A 22,500-nucleotide genomic window follows, 5' to 3' on the forward strand; every position below is an offset into this window, starting at 1 on the left:
ACCCACCTGGTCTTGTTTAGCCTGTCCTTGGTCTTGTTTAGCCTGTCCCTGGTCTTGTTTAGCCTGTCCCTGGTCTTGTTTAGCCTGTCCCTTGACTTGAACCCACCTGGTCTTGTTTAGCCTGTCCCTGGTCTTGTTTAGCCTGTCCCTGGACTTGAACCCACCTGGTCTTGTTTAGCCTGTGTAATTCATTGCTACTGTTCAGTATGTGGCACATGGTTTACTGTGTGTACTTTACCACAAATCCTCCCGTTGATCTCTCTCTCTCTCTCTCTTCACACCCAGTCAATGTCATATTCACTAGTAGATAGCTGCTACAGGTATCCATTTACTACATTTAACCTCCACTCTCTGTCCTCCTGTGTGGGTATTCAGGTGGCGTTAGGCACCATAGGTTCTGTTCGGTATTGAGACAGTCAGCCGGTAACACGGCTACCTGCCGCTGAGGTTCATGGGTATCAGGAAGGACAAAGCAGCTCACAAGGGATCATGTGTGTTTTCAGACACACTGTTACTACGGGGCCCAGCCACACATCACTGCCCCCCCCCCTAATCCTCATGGTCAATATCCGTGTAAATAAAAGAAAACCTTTTCGAAGACAATCATGGAACCAATCATTGCTTCTGTTATACCAGATGTAAGTGCTGATTATTTTAAAATCGAACACAGAAGAAGGAATGTAATTGAGTCGTTAATGGCGGCCCACACAAAGCCCCTGTCGGCCTTCATCTTGAGTTACTTAATGAGATGGGGGGGGGGTAATTCCCCTGGTCGTAATTCCCCTGGTCGTATTCCCCTGGTCGTAATTCCCCTGGTCGTATTCCCCTGGTCGTAATTCCCCTGGTCGTATTCCCCTGGTCGTATTTCAAATCAAATCAAATTTATTTATATAGCCCTTCGTACATCAGCTGATATCTCAAAGTGCTGTACAGAAACCCAGCCTAAAACCCCAAACAGCAAGCAATGCAGGTGTAGAAGCACGGTGGCTAGGAAAAACTCCCTAGAAAGGCCAAAACCTAGGAAAAACCTAGAGAGGAACCAGGCTATGGGGGGTGGCCAGTCCTCTTCTGGCTGTGCCGGGTGGAGATTATAACAGAACATGGCCAAGATGTTCAAATGTTCATAAATGACCAGCATGGTCGTATAATAATAAGGCAGAACAGTTGAAACTGGAGCAGCAGCACGGCCAGGTGGACTGGGGACAGCAAGGAGTCATCATGTCAGGTAGTCCTGGGGCATGGTCCTAGGGCTCAGGTCCTCCGAGAGAGAGAGAGAGAGAGAGAGAGAGAGAGAAAAGAGAGAATTAGAGAACGCACACTTAGATTCACACAGGACACCGAATAGGACAGGAGAGGTACTCCAGATATAACAAACTGACCCTAGCCCCCGACACATTAACTACTGCAGCATAGATACTGGAGGCTGAGACAGGAGGGGTCAGGAGACACTGTGGCCCCATCCGAGAACACCCCCAGACAGGGCCAAACAGGAAGGATATAACCCCACCCACTTTGCCAAAGCACAGCCCCCACACCACTAGAGGGATATCTTCAACCACCAACACCATCCTGAGACAAGGCTGAGTGTAGCCCACAAAGAACTCCGCCACCCAAGGGGGGCGCCATCCCAGACAGGATGACCACATCAGTGAATCAACCCACTCGGTGAGCACCCCTTCCAGGGACGGCAAGAGAGAGCCCCAGTAAGCCAGTGACTCAGCCCCTGTAATAGGGTTAGAGGCAGAGAATCCCAGTGGGAAGAGGGGAACCGGCCAGGCAGAGACAGGATGCGGTTCACATGCTCCAGAGCCTTTCCGTTCACCTTCCCACTCCTGGGCCAGACTACACTCAATCACATGACCCACTGAAGAGATAAGTCTTCAGTAAGGACTTAAAGGTTGAGACCGAGTTTGCGTCTCTGTCATGGATAGGCAGACCGTTCCATAAAAATGGAGCTCTATAGGAGAAAGCCCTGCCTCCAGCTGTTTGCTTAGAAATTCTAGGGACAATTAGGAGGCCTGCGTCTTGTGACCGTAGCGTACGTGTAGGTATGTACGGCAGGACCAAATCAGAGAGATAGGTAGGAGCAAGCCCATGTAATGCTTTGTAGGTTAGCAGTAAAACCTTGAAATCAGCCCTTGCTTTGACAGGAAGCCAGTGTAGAGAGGCTAGCACTGGAGTAATATGATCAAATTTTTTGGTTCTAGTCAGAATTCGAGCAGCCGTATTTAGTACTAACTGAAGTTTATTTAGTGCTTTATCCGGGTAGCCGGAAAGTAGAGCATTGCAGTAGTCTAACCTAGAAGTGACAAAAGCATGGATTAATTTTTCTGCATCATTTTTGGACAGAAAGTTTCTGATTTTTGCAATGTTACGTAGATGGAAAAAAAGCTGTCCTTGAAATGGTCTTGATATGTTCTTCAAAAGAGAGATCAGGGTCCAGAGTAACGCCGAGGTCCTTCACAGTTTTATTTGAGACGACTGTACAACCATTAAGATTAATTGTCAGATTCAACAGAAGATCTCTTTGTTTCTTGGGACCTATAACAAGCATCTCTGTTTTGTCCGAGTTTAAAAGTAGAAAGTTTGCAGCCATCCACTTCCTTATGTCTGAAACACATGCTTCTAGCAAGGGCAATTTTGGGGCTTCACCATGTTTCATTGAAATGTACAGCTGTGTGTCATCCGCATAGCAGTGAAAGTTAACATTATGTTTTCGAATAACATCCCCAAGAGGTAAAATATATAGTGAAAACAATAGTGTATTTCCCTGGTCGTATTCCCCTGGTCGTATTCCCCTGGTCGTATTCCCCTGGTCGTATTCCCCTGGTCGTATTTCCCTGGTCGTATTCCCCTGATCAGAACACTGACCAGAGTCCTGACCAGAGCCCTGACTAGATCCCTGACCAGATCCCTGACTAGAGCCAATAGACAGCTGTCCCTGATTGAGAACCATACCAGGTCAAGACACAAAAACACCACATAGAAAAAGGAACATAGACAACCCACCCAACTCACACCCTGACCATACTAAAACAAAGACATAACAAAATAACTAAGGTCAGAACGTGACAGCAGCGATTTGGGCAGTTAATCCCATTCTCCTCTGCAGATCCTCTCAAGCTCTGTCAGGTTGGATGGAGAGCATCGCTCAAGGACATCCAGACACTTGTCCCAAAGTCACTCCTGTGTTGTCTTGGCTGTGTGCTTAGGGTCGTTGTCCTGTTGGAAGGTGAACCTTCACCCCAGTCTGAGGTCCTGAGTGCTCTGGAGCAGGTTTTCATCAAGGATCTCTCTGTACTTTGCTCCGTTCAGCTTTATCTCAATCCTGACTGGTCTCCCAGTCCCTGCCACTGAAAAACATCCCCACAGCATGATTCTACCACCACCATGCTTCACCGTCGGGATGGTTTTGGCCAGGTAATGAGCTGTGCCAAGACATGACGCTTGGCTTTCAAGCCAAAGAGTTCAATCTTGGTTTCATCAGACCAGAAAATGCTTGTAAGGCAGTAACGTAACAAAATGTGGGGGAAATGAAGGGGTCCGAATACTTTCCTATTGCACTGTATAGGGAACAGGGTGCCATTTGGGAGGTATCTATGATCAGCCCTCAGCATGGTACACTAGCCCACAGTTATTGTCTGTCTGACAGAATCCCCATGTTACCCTGCAGATAGGCTTTACAGCTGTCAGCCAGCTTGTTCTGATATTGATTGAAGAAGCAGGTTTCTGCTGAGTTTCCTCACACACATTGTCACGACTGGTGAGTTTATAGCTCTCTTACAGCTCGCTAGTGGGTAGGGAGACGGGGATGGAGGAAGATGAGGAGACATGGCATTGGTTGTATCCAGACTAACATACAGACCAGTTAGTATTAACATACAGACCAGTTAGTATTAACATACAGACAGACCAGTTAGTATTAACATACAGACCAGTTAGTATTACTATACAGACAGACCAGTTAGTATTAATATACATACATACCAGTTAGTATTAACATACAGACCAGTTAGTATTAATATACAGACCAGTTAGTATTACTATACAGACCAGTTAGTATTAATATACAGACCAGTTAGTATTAATATACAGACAGACCAGTTAGTATTAATATACATACCGGTTAGTATTACTATACAGACAGACCAGTTAGTATTAATATACATACAGACCAGTTAGTATTAATATACAGACCAGTTAGTATTACTATACAGACCAGTTAGTATTACTATACAGACAGACCAGTTAGTATTAATATACAGACAGACCAGTTAGTATTAATATACAGACCAGTTAGTATTAATATACAGACAGACCAGTTAGTATTACTATACAGACCAGTTAGTATTAATATACAGACCAGTTAGTATTAATATACAGACAGACCAGTTAGTATTAATATACAGACCAGTTAGTATTAATATACAGACAGACCAGTTAGTATTACTATACAGACCAGTTAGTATTAATATACAGGCCAGTTAGTATTAATATACAGACCAGTTAGTATTAATATACAGACCAGTTAGTATTAACATACAGACCAGTTAGTATTAATATACAGACCAGTTAGTATTAACATACAGACCAGTTAGTATTAATATACAGACCAGTTAGTATTAATATACAGACCAGTTAGTATTACTATACAGACAGACCAGTTAGTATTACTATACAGACCAGTTAGTGTTACTATACAGACCAGTTAGTATTACTATACAGACCAGTTAGTATTAATATACAGACCAGTTAGTATTAATATACAGACCAGACCAGTTAGTATTAGCATACAGACCAGTTAGTATTAATATACAGACCAGTTAGTATTAATATACAGACCAGTTAGTATTAATATACAGACCAGTTAGTATTAATATACAGACCAGTTAGTATTAATATACAGACAGACAGTTAGTATTAATATACAGACCAGTTAGTATTCATATACAGTATTAACATACAGACCAGTTAGTATTACTATACAGACAGACCAGTTAGTATTAATATACAGACCAGTTAGTATTAATATACAGACCAGTTAGTATTACTATACAGACCAGTTAGTATTACTATACAGACCAGTTAGTATTAATATACAGACCAGTTAGTATTAATATACATACCAGTTAGTATTAGCATACAGACCGGTTAGTATTAATATACAGACCAGTTAGTATTAATATACAGACCAGTTAGTATTAGCATACAGACCAGTTAGTATTAATATACAGACCAGTTAGTATTAATATACAGACCAGTTAGTATTAGCATACAGACCAGTTAGTATTAACATACAGACCAGTTAGTATTAATATACAGACCAGTTAGTATTACTATACAGACCAGTTAGTATTACTATACAGACCAGTTAGTATTACTATACAGACCAGTTAGTATTAATATACAGACAGACCAGTTAGTATTAATATACAGACCAGTTAGTATTAATATACAGACAGACCAGTTAGTATTAATATACAGACCAGTTAGTATTAATATACAGACCAGTTAGTATTACTATACAGACCAGTTAGTATTAATATACAGACAGACCAGTTAGTATTAATATACAGACCAGTTAGTATTAATATACAGACAGACCAGTTAGTATTAATATACAGACCAGTTAGTATTAATATACAGACCAGTTAGTATTACTATACAGACCAGTTAGTATTAATATACAGACAGACCAGTTAGTATTAATATACAGACAGACCAGTTAGTATTAATATACATACAGACCAGTTAGTATTAATATACAGACCAGTTAGTATTACTATACAGGCCAGTTAGTATTAATATACAGACCAGTTAGTATTAATATACAGACAGACCAGTTAGTATTAATATACAGACAGACCAGTTAGTATTAATATACAGACAGACCAGTTAGTATTAATATACAGACAAGTTAGTATTAATATACAGACCAGTTAGTATTAGCATACAGACCAGTTAGTATTAATATACAGACCAGTTAGTATTAATATACAGACCAGTTAGTATTAACATACAGACCAGTTAGTATTAATATACAGACCAGTTAGTATTACTATACAGACCAGTTAGTATTACTATACAGACCAGTTAGTATTACTATACAGACCAGTTAGTATTAATATACAGACAGACCAGTTAGTATTAATATACAGGCCAGTTAGTATTAATATACAGACCAGTTAGTATTAATATGCAGACCAGTTAGTATTACTATACAGACCAGTTAGTATTACTATACAGACCAGTTAGTATTAATATACAGACCAGTTAGTATTAATATACAGACCAGTTAGTATTAATATACAGACCAGTTAGTATTAATATACAGACCAGTTAGTATTACTATACAGACCAGTTAGTATTACTATACAGACCAGTTAGTATTAATATACAGACAGACCAGTTAGTATTAATATACAGACAGACCAGTTAGTATTAATATACAGACAGACCAGTTAGTATTAATATACAGACAGACCAGTTAGTATTAATATACAGACAGACCAGTTAGTATTAATATACAGACCAGTTAGTATTACTATACAGACCAGTTAGTATTACTATATAGACCAGTTAGTATTAATATACAGACAGACCAGTTAGTATTAATATACAGACAGACCAGTTAGTATTAATATACAGACCAGTTAGTATTAATATACAGACCAGTTAGTATTACTATACAGGCCAGTTAGTATTAATATACAGACCAGTTAGTATTAATATACAGACAGACCAGTTAGTATTAATATACAGACCAGTTAGTATTAATATACAGACCAGTTAGTATTACTATACAGACAGACCAGTTAGTGTTACTATACAGACCAGTTAGTATTAATATACAGACCAGTTAGTATTACTATACATACAGACCAGTTAGTATTACTATACAGACAGACCAGTTAGTATTACTGTACAGACCAGTTAGTATTACTATACAGACCAGTTAGTATTAATATACAGACCAGTTAGTATTAATATACAGACCAGTTAGTATTAATATACAGACCAGTTAGTATTAATATACATACAGACCAGTTAGTATTAATATACAGACAGACCAGTTAGTATTAATATACAGACCAGTTAGTATTAATATACAGACCAGTTAGTATTACTATACAGGCCAGTTAGTATTAATATACAGACCAGTTAGTATTAATATACAGACAGACCAGTTAGTATTAATATACAGACCAGTTAGTATTAATATACAGACCAGTTAGTATTACTATACAGACAGACCAGTTAGTGTTACTATACAGACCAGTTAGTATTAATATACAGACCAGTTAGTATTACTATACATACAGACCAGTTAGTATTACTATACAGACAGACCAGTTAGTATTACTGTACAGACCAGTTAGTATTACTATACAGGCCAGTTAGTATTAATATACAGACCAGTTAGTATTAATATACAGACCAGTTAGTATTAATATACAGACCAGTTAGTATTACTATACAGACCAGTTAGTATTATTATACAGACCAGTTAGTATTAGCATACAGACCAGTTAGTATTAGCATACAGACCAGTTAGTATTAATATACAGACCAGTTAGTATTAATATACAGACCAGTTAGTATTAATATACAGACCAGTTAGTATTAACATACAGACCAGTTAGTATTAATATACAGACCAGTTAGTATTACTATACAGACAGACCAGTTAGTGTTACTATACAGACCAGTTAGTATTAATATACAGACAGACCAGTTAGTATTAATATACAGACAGACCAGTTAGTATTAATATACAGACCAGTTAGTATTAATATACAGACCAGTTAGTATTAGCATACAGACCAGTTAGTATTAATATACAGACCAGTTAGTATTAATATACAGACCAGTTAGTATTAATATACAGACCAGTTAGTATTAATATACAGACCAGTTAGTATTAATATACAGACCAGTTAGTATTAATATACAGACCAGTTAGTATTAATATACAGACCAGTTAGTATTAATATACAGACCAGTTAGTATTAGCATACAGACCAGTTAGTATTGATATACAGGCCAGTTAGTATTAATATACAGACCAGTTAGTATTAATATACAGACCAGTTAGTATTAACATACAGACCAGTTAGTATTAATATACAGACCAGTTAGTATTACTATACAGACAGACCAGTTAGTGTTACTATACAGACCAGTTAGTATTAATATACAGACAGACCAGTTAGTATTAATATACAGACAGACCAGTTAGTATTAATATACAGACAGACCAGTTAGTATTAATATACAGACCAGTTAGTATTAATATACAGACCAGTTAGTATTAACATACAGACCAGTTAGTATTACTATACAGACAGACCAGTTAGTATTAATATACAGACAGACCAGTTAGTATTAATATACAGACCAGTTAGTATTAGCATACAGACCAGTTAGTATTAATATACAGACCAGTTAGTATTAATATACAGACCAGTTAGTATTAATATACAGACCAGTTAGTATTAGCATACAGACCAGTTAGTATTAATATACAGACCAGTTAGTATTAATATACAGACCAGTTAGTATTAATATACAGACCAGTTAGTATTAGCATACAGACCAGTTAGTATTAATATACAGACCAGTTAGTATTAATATACAGACCAGTTAGTATTAATATACAGACCAGTTAGTATTAATATGCAGACCAGTTAGTATTAATATACAGACCAGTTAGTATTAGCATACAGACCAGTTAGTATTAATATACAGACAGACCAGTTAGTATTAATATACAGACAGACCAGTTAGTATTAATATACAGACCAGTTAGTATTAGCATACAGACCAGTTAGTATTAATATACAGACCAGTTAGTATTAATATACAGACAGACCAGTTAGTATTAATATACAGACCAGTTAGTATTAATATACAGACCAGTTAGTATTACTATACAGACCAGTTAGTATTAATATACAGACAGACCAGTTAGTATTAATATACAGACCAGTTAGTATTAATATACAGACAGACCAGTTAGTATTAATATACAGACCAGTTAGTATTAATATACAGACCAGTTAGTATTAATATACAGACCAGTTAGTATTAATATACAGACAGACCAGTTAGTATTAATATACAGACCAGTTAGTATTAATATACAGACCAGTTAGTATTAATATACAGACCAGTTAGTATTAATATACAGACCAGTTAGTATTAATATACAGACCAGTTAGTATTAGCATACAGACCAGTTAGTATTAATATACAGGCCAGTTAGTATTAATATACAGACCAGTTAGTATTAGCATACAGACCAGTTAGTATTCATATACAGACCAGTTAGTATTAACATACAGACCAGTTAGTATTACTATACAGACAGACCAGTTAGTATTAATATACAGACCAGTTAGTATTAATATACAGACCAGTTAGTATTAATATACAGACCAGTTAGTATTACTATACAGACCAGCTAGTATTAATATACAGACCAGTTAGTATTAATATACAGACCAGTTAGTATTAATATACAGACCAGTTAGTATTAGCATACAGACCAGTTAGTATTAATATACAGACCAGTTAGTATTAATATACAGACCAGTTAGTATTAGCATACAGACCAGCTAGTATCAATATACAGACCAGTTAGTATTAATATACAGACCAGTTAGTATTAATATACAGACCAGTTAGTATTAATATACAGACCAGTTAGTATTACTATACAGACCAGTTAGCATTACTATACAGACCAGTTAGTATTAATATACAGACAGACCAGTTAGTATTAATATACAGACAGACCAGTTAGTATTAATATACAGACATACCAGTTAGTATTAATATACAGACCAGTTGCTATTAATATACAGACAGACCAGTTAGTATTAATATACAGACCAGTTAGTATTAATATACAGACCAGTTAGTATTAATATACAGACCAGTTAGTATTAATATACAGACCAGTTAGTATTAATATACAGACCAGTCGGTATTAATATACAGACCAGTCGGTATTAATATACAGACCAGTTAGTATTAATATACAGACCAGTTAGTATTAATATACAGACCAGTTAGTATTAATATACAGACAGACCAGTTAGTATTAATATACAGACAGACCAGTTAGTATTAATATACAGACCAGTTAGTATTAATATACAGACCAGTTAGTATTAGCATACAGACCAGTTAGTATTAATATACAGACCAGTCGGTATTAATATACAGACCAGTTCGTATTAATATACAGACCAGTTAGTATTAATATACAGACCAGTTAGTATTACTATACAGACCAGTTAGTATTAGCATACAGACCAGTTAGTATTAATATACAGACCAGTTAGTATTACTATACAGACCAGTTCGTATTTAGTGTGTAGCCAAGTTAGAAAAAGAGGAGAAGAAGAGAAAAAAAGAAATGTCACATTTGAAAATCCATTTTGGTGCAAGAAAAGCAATTACCGAGCAGGGTAGTAGTTGTCCTGGGGAGACAGGGAGACTCACGGTGTGTGTGGCTGTGTGTGTAGACAGTAAAGCACATTAGGGGAAACAAGCAGTTTAATTTCCTCCCTAACTGACATAGTCTAGTAGTCATTAGTTATACATTATAACTGACATGGTCTAGTAGTCATTAGTTATACATTATAACTGACATGGTCTAGTAGTCATTAGTTATACATTATAACTGACATGGTCTAGTAGTCATTAGTTATACATTATAACTGACATGGTCTAGTAGTCATTAGTTATACATTATAACTGACATGGTCTAGTAGTCATTAGTTATACATTATAACTGACATGGTCTAGTAGTCATTAGTTATACATTATAACTGACATGGTCTAGTAGTCATTAGTTATACATTATAACTGACATAGTCTAGTAGTCATTAGTTATACATTATAACTGACATGGTCTAGTAGTCATTAGTTATACATTATAACTGACATGGTCTAGTAGTCATTAGTTATACATTATAACTGACATGGTCTAGTAGTCATTAGTTATACATTATAACTGACATGGTCTAGTAGTCATTAGTTATACATTATAACTACTGGTATAGTCTAGTAGTCATTAGTTATACATTATAACTGGTATAGTTAGTTATACATTATAACTGGTATAGTTAGTTATAGTTAGTTATACATTATAACTACTGGTATAGTCTAGTAGTCATTAGTTATACATTATAACTGGTATAGTTAGTTATACATTATAACTGGTATAGTTAGTTATACATTATAACTGGTATAGTCTAGTTAGTTATATTTAGTTATACATTATAACTGGTATAGTTAGTTATAGTTAGTTATACATTATAACTAGTATAGTCTAGTAGTCATTAGTTATACATTATAACTGGTATAGTTAGTTATAGTTAGTTATACATTATAACTGGTATAGTTAGTTATAGTGAGTTATATATTATAACTGGTATAGTCTAGTAGTCATTAGTTATACATTATAACTGGTATAGTTAGTTATAGTTAGTTATACATTATAACTGGTATAGTTAGTTATACATTATAACTGGTATAGTCTAGTTAGTTATATTTAGTTATACATTAGAACTGGTATAGTTAGTTATAGTTAGTTATACATTATAACTGGTATAGTTAGTTATACATTATAACTGGTATAGTCTAGTTAGTTATATTTAGTTATACATTAGAACTGGTATAGTTAGTTATAGTTAGTTATACATTATAACTGGTATAGTCTAGTTAGTTATATTTAGTTATACATTATAACTGGTATAGTTATAGTTCGTTATACATTATAACTACTGGTATAGTCTAGTAGGCATTAGTTATACAGTATAACTGGTATAGTTAGTTATAGTTCGTTATACATTATAACTACTGGTATAGTCTAGTAGGCATTAGTTATACAGTATAACTGGTATAGTTAGTTATAGTTAGTTATACATTATAACTACTGGTATAGTCTAGTAGGCATTAGTTATACATTATAACTGGTATAGTCTAGTTATAGTTAGTTATACATTATAACTGGTATAGTCTAGTAGTCATTAGTTATACATTATAACTGGTATAGTTAGTTATAGTTAGTTATACATTATAACTGGTATAGTCTAGAAGTTATTAGTATACATTATAACTGGTATAGTTAGTTATACATTATAACTGGTATAGTCTAGTAGTCATTAGTTATACATTATAACTGGTATAGTTAGTTATACATTATAACTGGTATAGTCTAGTAGTTATTAGTTATACATTATAACTGGTATAGTCTAGTAGGCATTAGTTATACATTATAACTACTGGTATAGTCTAGTAGTCATTGGTTATACATTATAACTGGTATAGTTAGTTATACATTATAACTGGTATAGTCTAGTTAGTTATATTTAGTTATACATTAGAACTGGTATAGTTAGTTATAGTTAGTTATACATTATAACTGGTATAGTTAGTTATACATTATAACTACTGGTATAGTCTAGTAGTCATTAGTTATACATTATAACTGGTATAGTTAGTTATACATTATAACTGGTATAGTTAGTTATAGTTAGTTATACATTATAACTACTGGTATAGTCTAGTAGTCATTCGTTATACATTATAACTGGTATAGTTAGTTATACATTATAACTGGTATAGTTAGTTATACATTATAACTGGTATAGTCTAGTTAGTTATATTTAGTTATACATTATAACTGGTATAGTCTAGTTAGTTATATTTAGTTATACATTATAACTGGTATAGTTAGTTATAGTTAGTTATACATTATAACTGGTATAGTTAGTTATAGTTAGTTATACATTATAACTGGTATAGTTAGTTATACATTATAACTGGTATAGTCTAGTTAGTTATATTTAGTTATACATTAGAACTGGTATAGTTAGTTATAGTTAGTTATACATTATAACTGGTATAGTCTAGTAGGCATTAGTTATACATTATAACTGGTATAGTTAGTTATAGTTAGTTATACATTATAACTACTGGTATAGTCTAGTAGGCATTAGTTATACATTATAACTGGTATAGTCTAGTTATAGTTAGTTATACATTATAACTGGTATAGTCTAGTAGTCATTAGTTATACATTATAACTGGTATAGTTAGTTATAGTTAGTTATACATTATAACTGGTATAGTCTAGAAGTTATTAGTATACATTATATCTGGTATAGTTAGTTATACATTATAACTGGTATAGTCTAGTTAGTTATAGTTAGTTATACATTATAACTGGTATAGTCTAGTAGTCATTAGTTATACATTATAGCTGGTATAGTCTAGTAGTCATTAGTTATACATTATAATTGGTATAGTCTAGTTAGTTATAGTTAGTTATACATTATAACTGGTATAGTTAGTTATACATTATAACTGTCATAGTCTAGTAGTTATTAGTTATACATTATAACTGGTATAGTTAGTTATACATTATAACTGGTATAGTCTCGTAGTCAGGATAGTCATTAATGATACATTTTGGATAATCGGATAGTACAGTATATAGTGTTGATTGTTTATTGTTCATAAGCGTAGGTTATACAAGGTGAAAGCTGTTCTAGTTTTGTATTATGTCATCTGTAGTCTGTCAGCCCCAAGCAAGGCTGTGCTAATGTCACAATATGTCACGACTGCCTGTCTCGCCAACTCAGGCCTGTCAACATTTAGCTGCCAACTCGCCTCTCTTCCCTACTTTCAGCTCTTTGTGTCGGCTTAAAGTTACACGTACAAAATACGTGACAGATGATGAATAACGCTAGCTGCTATTTCTCTTAGATTGAAACGTTGACTTGGATAAACGCTCTTATCTATACATAAAACAACAGTTCATATGTAAATAGTTCTGTTTTGTTTATTTTCTGGCAGTTAGCTATTCACTACTGCAGCATTCAAGCTCTCTCTCTCTGTGTGTGTGTGTGTGTGTGTGTGTGTGTGTGTGTGTGTGTGTGTGTGTGTGTGTGTGTGTGTGTGTGGATGTGTGTGTGGATAGTAGCTTCTATTCCCTAGCGACCACGTCAAAAGGCGCTCTCTGTCTCCATGGGAACATCTTTTTAATGTCAGCTTATCTGCACATCAGAGCCTCACAAAGAGAGAGCGGGAGAGAAAGGGAGAGAGCGAGAGAAAGGGGGAGAGCGAGAGAGTCAAACAATGCATCCACACAGAGTATCAAATAGTCTCAGAATGACGCAACTCTGTCTCAGCTCTTAGCACCGTCTGACACACTTGTCAAAGGGGAACAGATTTAGGTCTAGTAGAGTGTTATTCAAATCAAAGTGGCCTATTTAAATACATTCCCCCTGTTTTTTATAAGGAGCAAAACAAAAGGTTTCTATGGTAAAGTTTTACGAACAGATGTGCTGCTGTCTGAGTAACTGGGAACAGCTCCAAGTCTCTTCAACAGAAGCTGTTTCTCTATTGGTTCAGCTGCTCACCTGTTGGATGGTGATTGGTTCAGCTGCTCACCTGTTGGATGGTGATTGGTTCAGCTGCTCACCTGTTGGATGGTGATTGGTTCAGCTGCTCACCTGTTGGATCGTGATTGGTTCAGCTGCTCACCTGTTGGATCGTGATTGGTTCAGCTGCTCACCTGTTGGATGGTGATTGGTTAAACTGCTCACCTGTTGGATGGTGATTGGTTAAACTGCTCACCTGTTGGATGGTGATTGGTTAAACTGCTCACCAGTTGGATGATGATTGGTTAAACTGCTCACCTGTTGGATGATGATTGGTTAAACTGCTCACCTGTTGGATGGTGATTGGTTAAACTGCTCACCTGTTGGATCGGGATTGAAAAGCGATCAGCCTCACACGTTAGATTCATCACACTGACATTTTACATTTTAGTCATTAGCAGACGCTCTTATCCAGAGAGACAGTTAGTGCATTCAGATGAGACAACCACATGTCACAGTAAGTACATGTTTCCTCTTTAAAGAAGTTAGAAGGAAAAGACTGTGCTAGAAAGAAAAGTGCAAGGTTTATTTGAGTTAATATATTCAATGTTTTATTACTGGGGGAAGGGGGGGTGAGACTGAGATGTCTTATTTCAGATTATCTTTATGAAAATATTCCACACAGAACTCTCCCTGACACCCCACTCAACCCTCCTCCTCCCTCTCCTCTCCTCTCCTCTCCTCTCAACACAGAACTCTCCCTGACACCCCACTCAACCCCTCCTCCTCTCCTCTCCTCTCAACACAGAACTCTCCCTGACACCCCACTCACCCCTCCTCCTCCTCTCCTCTCAACACAGAACTCTCCCTGACACCCCACTCACCCTCCTCCTCCTCCTCCTCCTCCTCCTCCTCCTCCACACAGAACTCTCCCTGACACCCCACTCACCCCTCCTCCTCTCCTCTTCCTCTCCTCTCCTCTCAACACAGAACTCTCCCTGACACCCCACTCACCCCTCCTCCTCTCCTCTTCCTCTCCTCTCCTCTCAACACAGAACTCTCCCTGACACCCCACTCACCCCTCCTCCTCTCCTCTTCCTCTCCTCTCCTCTCAACACAGAACTCTCCCTGACACCCCACTCACCCCTCCTCCTCTCCTCTTCCTCTCCTCTCCTCTCAACACAGAACTCTCCCTGACACCCCACTCACCCCTCCTCTCCTCTCTCCTCTCCTCAACACAGAACTCTCCCTGACACCCCACTCACCCCCTCCTCCTCCTCCTCCTCCTCTCCTCCTCCTCTCAACACAGAACTCTCCCTGACACCCCACTCACCCCTCCTCTCCTCTTCCTCTCCTCTCTTCTCAACACAGAACTCTCCCTGACACCCCACTCACCCCTCCTCCTCCTCCTCTCCTCCTCCTCTCCTCTGGACACTCGTATCACATCCACCCCTCCTCCTCCTCCTCTCCTCCTCCTCTCCTCTGGACACTCGTATCACATCCACCCCTCCTCCTCTCCTCTTCCTCTCCTCTCCTCTCAACACAGAACTCTCCCTGACACCCCACTCACCCCTCCTCCTCCTCCGCTCCTCCTCTTCTCCTCTGGACACGCGTATCACATCCACCCCTCCTCCTCCCATCTTAACGTTCTCCTCTCTCCTCAGTACGTCGTGTCCCTCCGCGGTTCTCCATCCCACCCACCAACCACGAGGTGATGCCTGGGGGCAGTGTGAACCTGACGTGTGTTGCTGTAGGATCTCCCATGCCCTATGTCAAGTGGATCATGGGAGAAATCGAACTCACCAAGGTCTTTACTTTCACTGTTACTTACCGTTTAGCTTTTTTTTTAAATCTGTTTTATTCAATCTTTATTACTACAGCACCTTGAGCGTATGTATGAATTGTGTTGAATTAAGTTTAAAGGAGGGAAAGCGTAGAAATATAGCACATAGAACGGATTTACCGCTTTTTCAGACTTGCTTTCAATGCTAATGCTAAAGATCTATTACTCGCATTTCTATCTCAAATATATGTCAGATCATACGCAAAAGCTAGATAATGGACCTTTAATGATTCTTCTTATTTAGGAGGATGAGATGCCCATCGGTCGGAATGTTCTGGAGGTGACCAACATCAAGGAGTCCGCCAACTACAGCTGCGTGGCCATATCATCACTGGGCCAGATCGAGGCTACCGCTCAGGTCTCCGTCAAAGGTGAGGGGCCAAAGGTCACACGGTTTGTTTGTGTGTGTGTCTTTCACTCTCTTTTGGCTTAAAAGCTGTATTTCAGTTAGTCGGGGCCGTATTTCAGTATTTCAGTATTTCAGTTAGTCTGGCCGTATTTCAGTATTTCAGTTAGTCTGGCCGTATTTCAGTATTTCAGTTAGTCTGGCCGTATTTCAGTTAGTCGTGGCCGTATTTCAGTATTTCAGTATTTCAGTTAGTCGTGTATTTCAGCTGTATTTCAGTATTTCAGTATTTCAGTTAGTCTGGCCGTATTTCAGTATTTCAGTTAGTCTGGCCGTATTTCAGTATTTCAGTTAGTCTGGCCGTATTTCAGTATTTCAGTTAGTCTGGGTATTTCAGTATTTCAGTTAGTCGGGGCCGTATTTCAGTATTTCAGTTAGTCGGGGCCGTATTTCAGTATTTCAGTTAGTCGGGGCAGTATTTCAGTATTTCAGTTAGTCGGGGCCGTATTTCAGTATTTCAGTTAGTCGGGGCAGTATTTCAGTATTTCAGTTAGTCGGGGCAGTATTTCAGTATTTCAGTTAGTCGGGGCCGTATTTCAGTATTTCAGTTAGTCGGGGCAGTATTTCAGTATTTCAGTTAGTCGGGGCAGTATTTCAGTATTTCAGTTAGTCGGGGCAGTATTTCAGTATTTCAGTTAGTCGGGGCAGTATTTCAGTATTTCAGTATTTCAGTTAGTCGGGGCGTATTTCAGTTAGTCTGGCCGTATTTCAGGCAGTTGATTTTGTGTGTGTGTGTGTGTGTGTGCGTGCGTGCGTTAGAATCAAGACAACACGCTGGCTAGGTCAGTGGAGGACACAGTGTCTTGAGTCCCAAATGTATCCTCTCATCTCTTTGTGCCCTGATAGGAGTGCACTAATATAGGGAATGATGATCCCATTTTGGTCACCCAGACTGTAAGGATCTCATGATGAGTCATCTGCTCTGGAACGGACTGTGTGTTATCACGTACACGACAAGCTGTGATGACAAAGGCTGTATCCCCAAATCGCACCATAATCCCAACATAGTGTTCTACTTTTGATCAGAGACGGTATAGGCCCAGGGTAATAAAAAATAGTGCACTATATAGGGAATAGTGTCCATTTTTGGGACGGAACCACTGCGTTCTCTCATGTACCTACAAAGCTGTGATGACTGGGAAGTGTGGTTGGTGACGAACCCAAGCAGTGTGACTCATTATGGCAGATTGTTATGGAGTTTGATCAAACAGCTGTCTTGTGTTTCCACCACAACGTTAATGTTACTTCAGCGTGTTTGATTCACCTGCGATCTGATCAACTGGCTATCAGGGCTATTTGGGTTCACACACTCACACACACTCATCAACACGTACGCCATCAGCTGGCTATCAGGGCTATCTGGGTTCACACACACACACTCATAAACACACACATACACACACACTCACTCACTCACTCACACACACTCACACACACTCATCAACTGCCTGCAATACCGCCTCACCAACTAAAAGTCATTGTAAATGTTTGACTCACTTTTAGATTTGGATTAACTTAGTTTACCCCATGAAGTTGTGCACAAACGAGTGGGCACACACACACACACACGCACACACACACGCATACACACACACACACTTAATAAATAAACGGGGACACTTAATAAATAAATTGACACCGGCCAATATTCCATGAGAGAGAAAAAAGATGGATTCTTTTTTGATATATATTTTTAATATATATATATATTTTTTTATATTTTATTTGTATGTCGCCCAGTTCTACTGGTTGGAGGAATGTGGGATCTATCATCCCACAGCTATCCTAGAGTCTATTTGGGCCTATCATCCCACAGCTATCCTAGAGTCTATTTGGGCCTATCATCCCACAGCTATCCTAGAGTCTATTTGGGCCTATCATCCCACAGCTATCCTAGAGTCTATTTGGGCCTATCATCCCACAGCTATCCTAGAGTCTATTTGGGCCTATCATCCCACAGCTATCCTAGAGTCTATTTGGGCCTATCATCCCACAGCTATCCTAGAGTCTATTTGGGCCTATGTAATTAAATTGCCCAAATGAGTAGCCTAATTAGCCTACTCCTGTCTATACAGAAATAACTCAAATCATTCAACATAGGCTACTATAGCATAATTTGTGCCACAGAGAGTCGTTTAAATCACGTTGCCTACAGTTGGAAGGAAAGGCAGCCCCCCCCTACAGTTGGAAGGAAAGGCAGCCCCCTACAGTTGGGTCCATAAGGAAAGGCAGCCCCCTACAGTTGGAAGGAAAGGCAGCCCCCAGTGGAAGGAATACAGAAATAACTACAGTTGGAAGGAAAGGCAGCCCCCCCTACAGTTGGAAGGAAAGGCAGCCCCCCTACAGTTGGAAGGAAAGGCAGCCCCCTACAGTTGGAAGGAAAGGCAGCCCCCTACAGTTGGAAGGAAAGGCAGCCCCCTACAGTTGGAAGGAAAGGCAGCCCCCTACAGTTGGAAGGAAAGGCAGCCCCCTACAGTTGGAAGGAAAGGCAGCCCCCCTACAGTTGGAAGGAAAGGCAGCCCCCCTACAGTTGGAAGGAAAGGCAGCCCCCTACAGTTGGAAGGAAAGGCAGCCCCCTACAGTTGGAAGGAAAGGCAGCCCCCTACAGTTGGAAGGAAAGGCAGCCCCCTACAGTTGGAAGGAAAGGCAGCCCCCCTACAGTTGGAAGGAGTTGGAAGGAAAGGCAGCCCCCCTACAGTTGGAAGGAAAGGCAGCCCCCCCTACAGTTGGAAGGAAAGGCAGCCCCCTACAGTTGGAGGAAAGGCAGCCCCCTACAGTTGGAAGGAAAGGCAGCCCCCCTACAGTTGGAAGGAAAGGCAGCCCCCTACAGTTGGAGGAAAGGCAGCCCCCCTACAGTTGGAAGGAAAGGCAGCCCCCCCCCCTACAGTTGGAAGGAAAGGCAGCCCCCTACAGTTGGAAGGAAAGGCAGCCCCCCCCTACAGTTGGAGGAAAGGCAGCCCCCTACAGTTGGAAGGAAAGGCAGCCCCCCTACAGTTGGAGGAAAGGCAGCCCCCCTACAGTTGGAAGGAAAGGCAGCCCCCTACAGTTGGAGGAAAGGCAGCCCCCAGTTGGAAGGAAGGCAGCCCCTACAGTTGGAGGAAAGGCAGCCCCCCTACAGTTGGAGGGAAAGGCAGCCCCCTACAGTTGGAGGAAAGGCAGCCCCCCTACCCCCCTACAGTTGGAAGGAAAGGCAGCCCCCTACAGTTGGAAGGAAAGGCAGCCCCCCCCCCTACAGTTGGAAGGAAAGGCAGCCCCCTAAAAGGCAGCCCCCTACAGTTGGAAGGAAAGGCAGCCCCCTACAGTTGGAAGGAAAGGCAGCCCCCCAGTTGGAAGGAAAGGCAGCCCCCTACAGTTGGAAGGAAAGGCAGCCCCCCCCCTACAGTTGGAGGGAAAGGCAGCCCCCTACAGTTGGAAGGAAAGGCAGCCCCCTACAGTTGGAGGAAAGGCAGCCCCCTACAGTTGGAAGGAAAGGCAGCCCCCCCTACAGTTGGAAGGAAAGGCAGCCCCCCTACAGTTGGAAGGAAAGGCAGCCCCCCCCTACAGTTGGAAGGAAAGGCAGCCCCCTACAGTTGGAAGGAAAGGCAGCCCCCTACAGTTGGAAGGAAAGGCAGCCCCCACCCCCTACAGTTGGAAGGAAAGGCAGCCCCCTACAGTTGGAAGGAAAGGCAGCCCCCTATAGTTGGAAGGAAAGGCAGCCCCCTACAGTTGGAAGGAAAGGCAGCCCCCCCCTACAGTTGGAAGGAAAGGCAGCCCCCTACAGTTGGAAGGAAAGGCAGCCCCCTACAGTTGGAAGGAAAGGCAGCCCCCTACAGTTGGAAGGAAAGGCAGCCCCCCTACAGTTGGAAGGAAAGGCAGCCCCCTACAGTTGGAAGGAAAGGCAGCCCCCCTACAGTTGGAAGGAAAGGCAGCCCCCTACAGTTGGAAGGAAAGGCAGCCCCCTACAGTTGGAAGGAAAGGCAGCCCCCTACAGTTGGAAGGAAAGGCAGCCCCCTACAGTTGGAAGGAAAGGCAGCCCCCTACAGTTGGAAGGAAAGGCAGCCCCCTACAGTTGGAAGGAAAGGCAGCCCCCCTACAGTTGGAAGGAAAGGCAGCCCCCCTACAGTTGGAAGGAAAGGCAGCCCCCTACAGTTGGAAGGAAAGGCAGCCCCCCTACAGTTGGAAGGAAAGGCAGCCCCCCTACAGTTGGAAGGAAAGGCAGCCCCCTACAGTTGGAAGGAAAGGCAGCCCCCTACAGTTGGAAGGAAAGGCAGCCCCCCTACAGTTGGAAGGAAAGGCAGCCCCCTACAGTTGGAAGGAAAGGCAGCCCCCTCCTACAGTTGGAAGGAAAGGCAGCCCCCTACAGTTGGAAGGAAAGGCAGCCCCCCTACAGTTGGAAGGAAAGGCAGCCCCCCTACAGTTGGAAGGAAAGGCAGCCCCCTACAGTTGGAAGGAAAGGCAGCCCCCTACAGTTGGAAGGAAAGGCAGCCCCCTACAGTTGGAAGGAAAGGCAGCCCCCCTACAGTTGGAAGGAAAGGCAGCCCCCTACAGTTGGAAGGAAAGGCAGCCCCCCTACAGTTGGAAGGAAAGGCAGCCCCCTACAGTTGGAAGGAAAGGCAGCCCCCTACAGTTGGAAGGAAAGGCAGCCCCCTACAGTTGGAAGGAAAGGCAGCCCCCCTACAGTTGGAAGGAAAGGCAGCCCCCCTACAGTTGGAAGGAAAGGCAGCCCCCCTACAGTTGGAAGGAAAGGCAGCCCCCTACAGTTGGAAGGAAAGGCAGCCCCCCCCTACAGTTGGAAGGAAAGGCAGCCCCCCTACAGTTGGAAGGAAAGGCAGCCCCCAGAGTTACACAGCGTGTTCTGCACATAGTTGATTGTTGAGTTGAGACTGTCCGTGAAAAGTAGACACCCTGCAGGATGTTTGGACATCAAATGGCATCTATTGCTTTAAAGAGAAGACAATGAAAATACTGTATTTGAGTTATTTGAGTGAACAACAGTAAGGCCTGTAGCCTGTCTTAATGTCAGCAGTGGAGAGCATCGACCGTATCCCCGGTGACTCAGTTCTGCTCGTAGTCACTCTTCTTCTTTGCTGCGCTACTTAAAGTTTATTTTTGGACAATCATTTCCTCCTGCGGTTTAGATGGACGTCATATTGTTTTTGTGTCACCCCATTTCCTAGATCTGTTATATGGACAATGTTGTCTTTTATAGATCTGTTTGTCCGTATCAGCAGAGTAGGCTACCCTGTCATTTGACCTATTCAAAAAATATTCTACTAATGTCTCCAGTCGTTTTAAAGTGTAGTAGAAATGTATTTTTCCCGTGCGAGTAAAGAAGAAAGGTATCTGGCATAGCACTCTGCCTTGAACCATCAATCACTGTTTTTTTTTTTTTGCAAACAGTGATTGAGTTCATCAGGTTACGCACCCAATGTATAACGGGGTCTGGTACGTTTATCAAATGTCCAGTGACACATTTTCAGAACGGAAACCTTGGTCTTCATGTGTGATGTGACCATCCCTGCCAGGACCCATAGGACATTATATAATGACTAGTAGAATATCAGTGTCATGTTTATAGTCAGGAAGTAGAATATCAGTGTCATGTTTATAGTCAGGAAGTAGGATATGAGTGTTTTGTATATAGTAAGGAAGTAGAATATCAGTGTCTTGTATATAGTCAGGAAGTAGAATATCAGTGTCTTGTATATAGTCAGGAAGTAGAATATCAGTGTCATGTATATAGTCAGGAAGTAGAATATCAGTGTCTTGTAATAGTCAGTAGAATATCAGTGTCTTGTATATAGTCAGGAAGTAGAATATCAGTGTCATGTATATAGTCAGGAAGTAGAATATCAGTGTCATGTATATAGTCA

The 22,500-nt window shown here is 40.1% G+C and overlaps 1 protein-coding gene across 11 annotated transcripts in view; it reads left to right on the forward strand.

Annotated features, from left to right (window-relative positions):
- LOC112215282 (receptor-type tyrosine-protein phosphatase F) overlaps nt 1–22,500 on the forward strand; it is a 532,058-nt gene that overhangs the window by 357,461 nt on the left and 152,097 nt on the right. For all 11 annotated transcript variants that reach the window (XM_042329120.1, XM_042329124.1, XM_042329125.1 and 8 more), the window contains 2 exons: nt 16,064–16,206; nt 16,487–16,613. In XM_042329120.1, the coding sequence (XP_042185054.1) occupies nt 16,064–16,206; nt 16,487–16,613 (270 nt within the window). The remainder of the gene's footprint in view (nt 1–16,063; nt 16,207–16,486; nt 16,614–22,500) is intronic.

The sequence above is a fragment of the Oncorhynchus tshawytscha genome, linkage group LG10 (genome assembly GCF_018296145.1).
Source record: "Oncorhynchus tshawytscha isolate Ot180627B linkage group LG10, Otsh_v2.0, whole genome shotgun sequence".
NCBI lineage: Eukaryota > Metazoa > Chordata > Actinopteri > Salmoniformes > Salmonidae > Oncorhynchus > Oncorhynchus tshawytscha.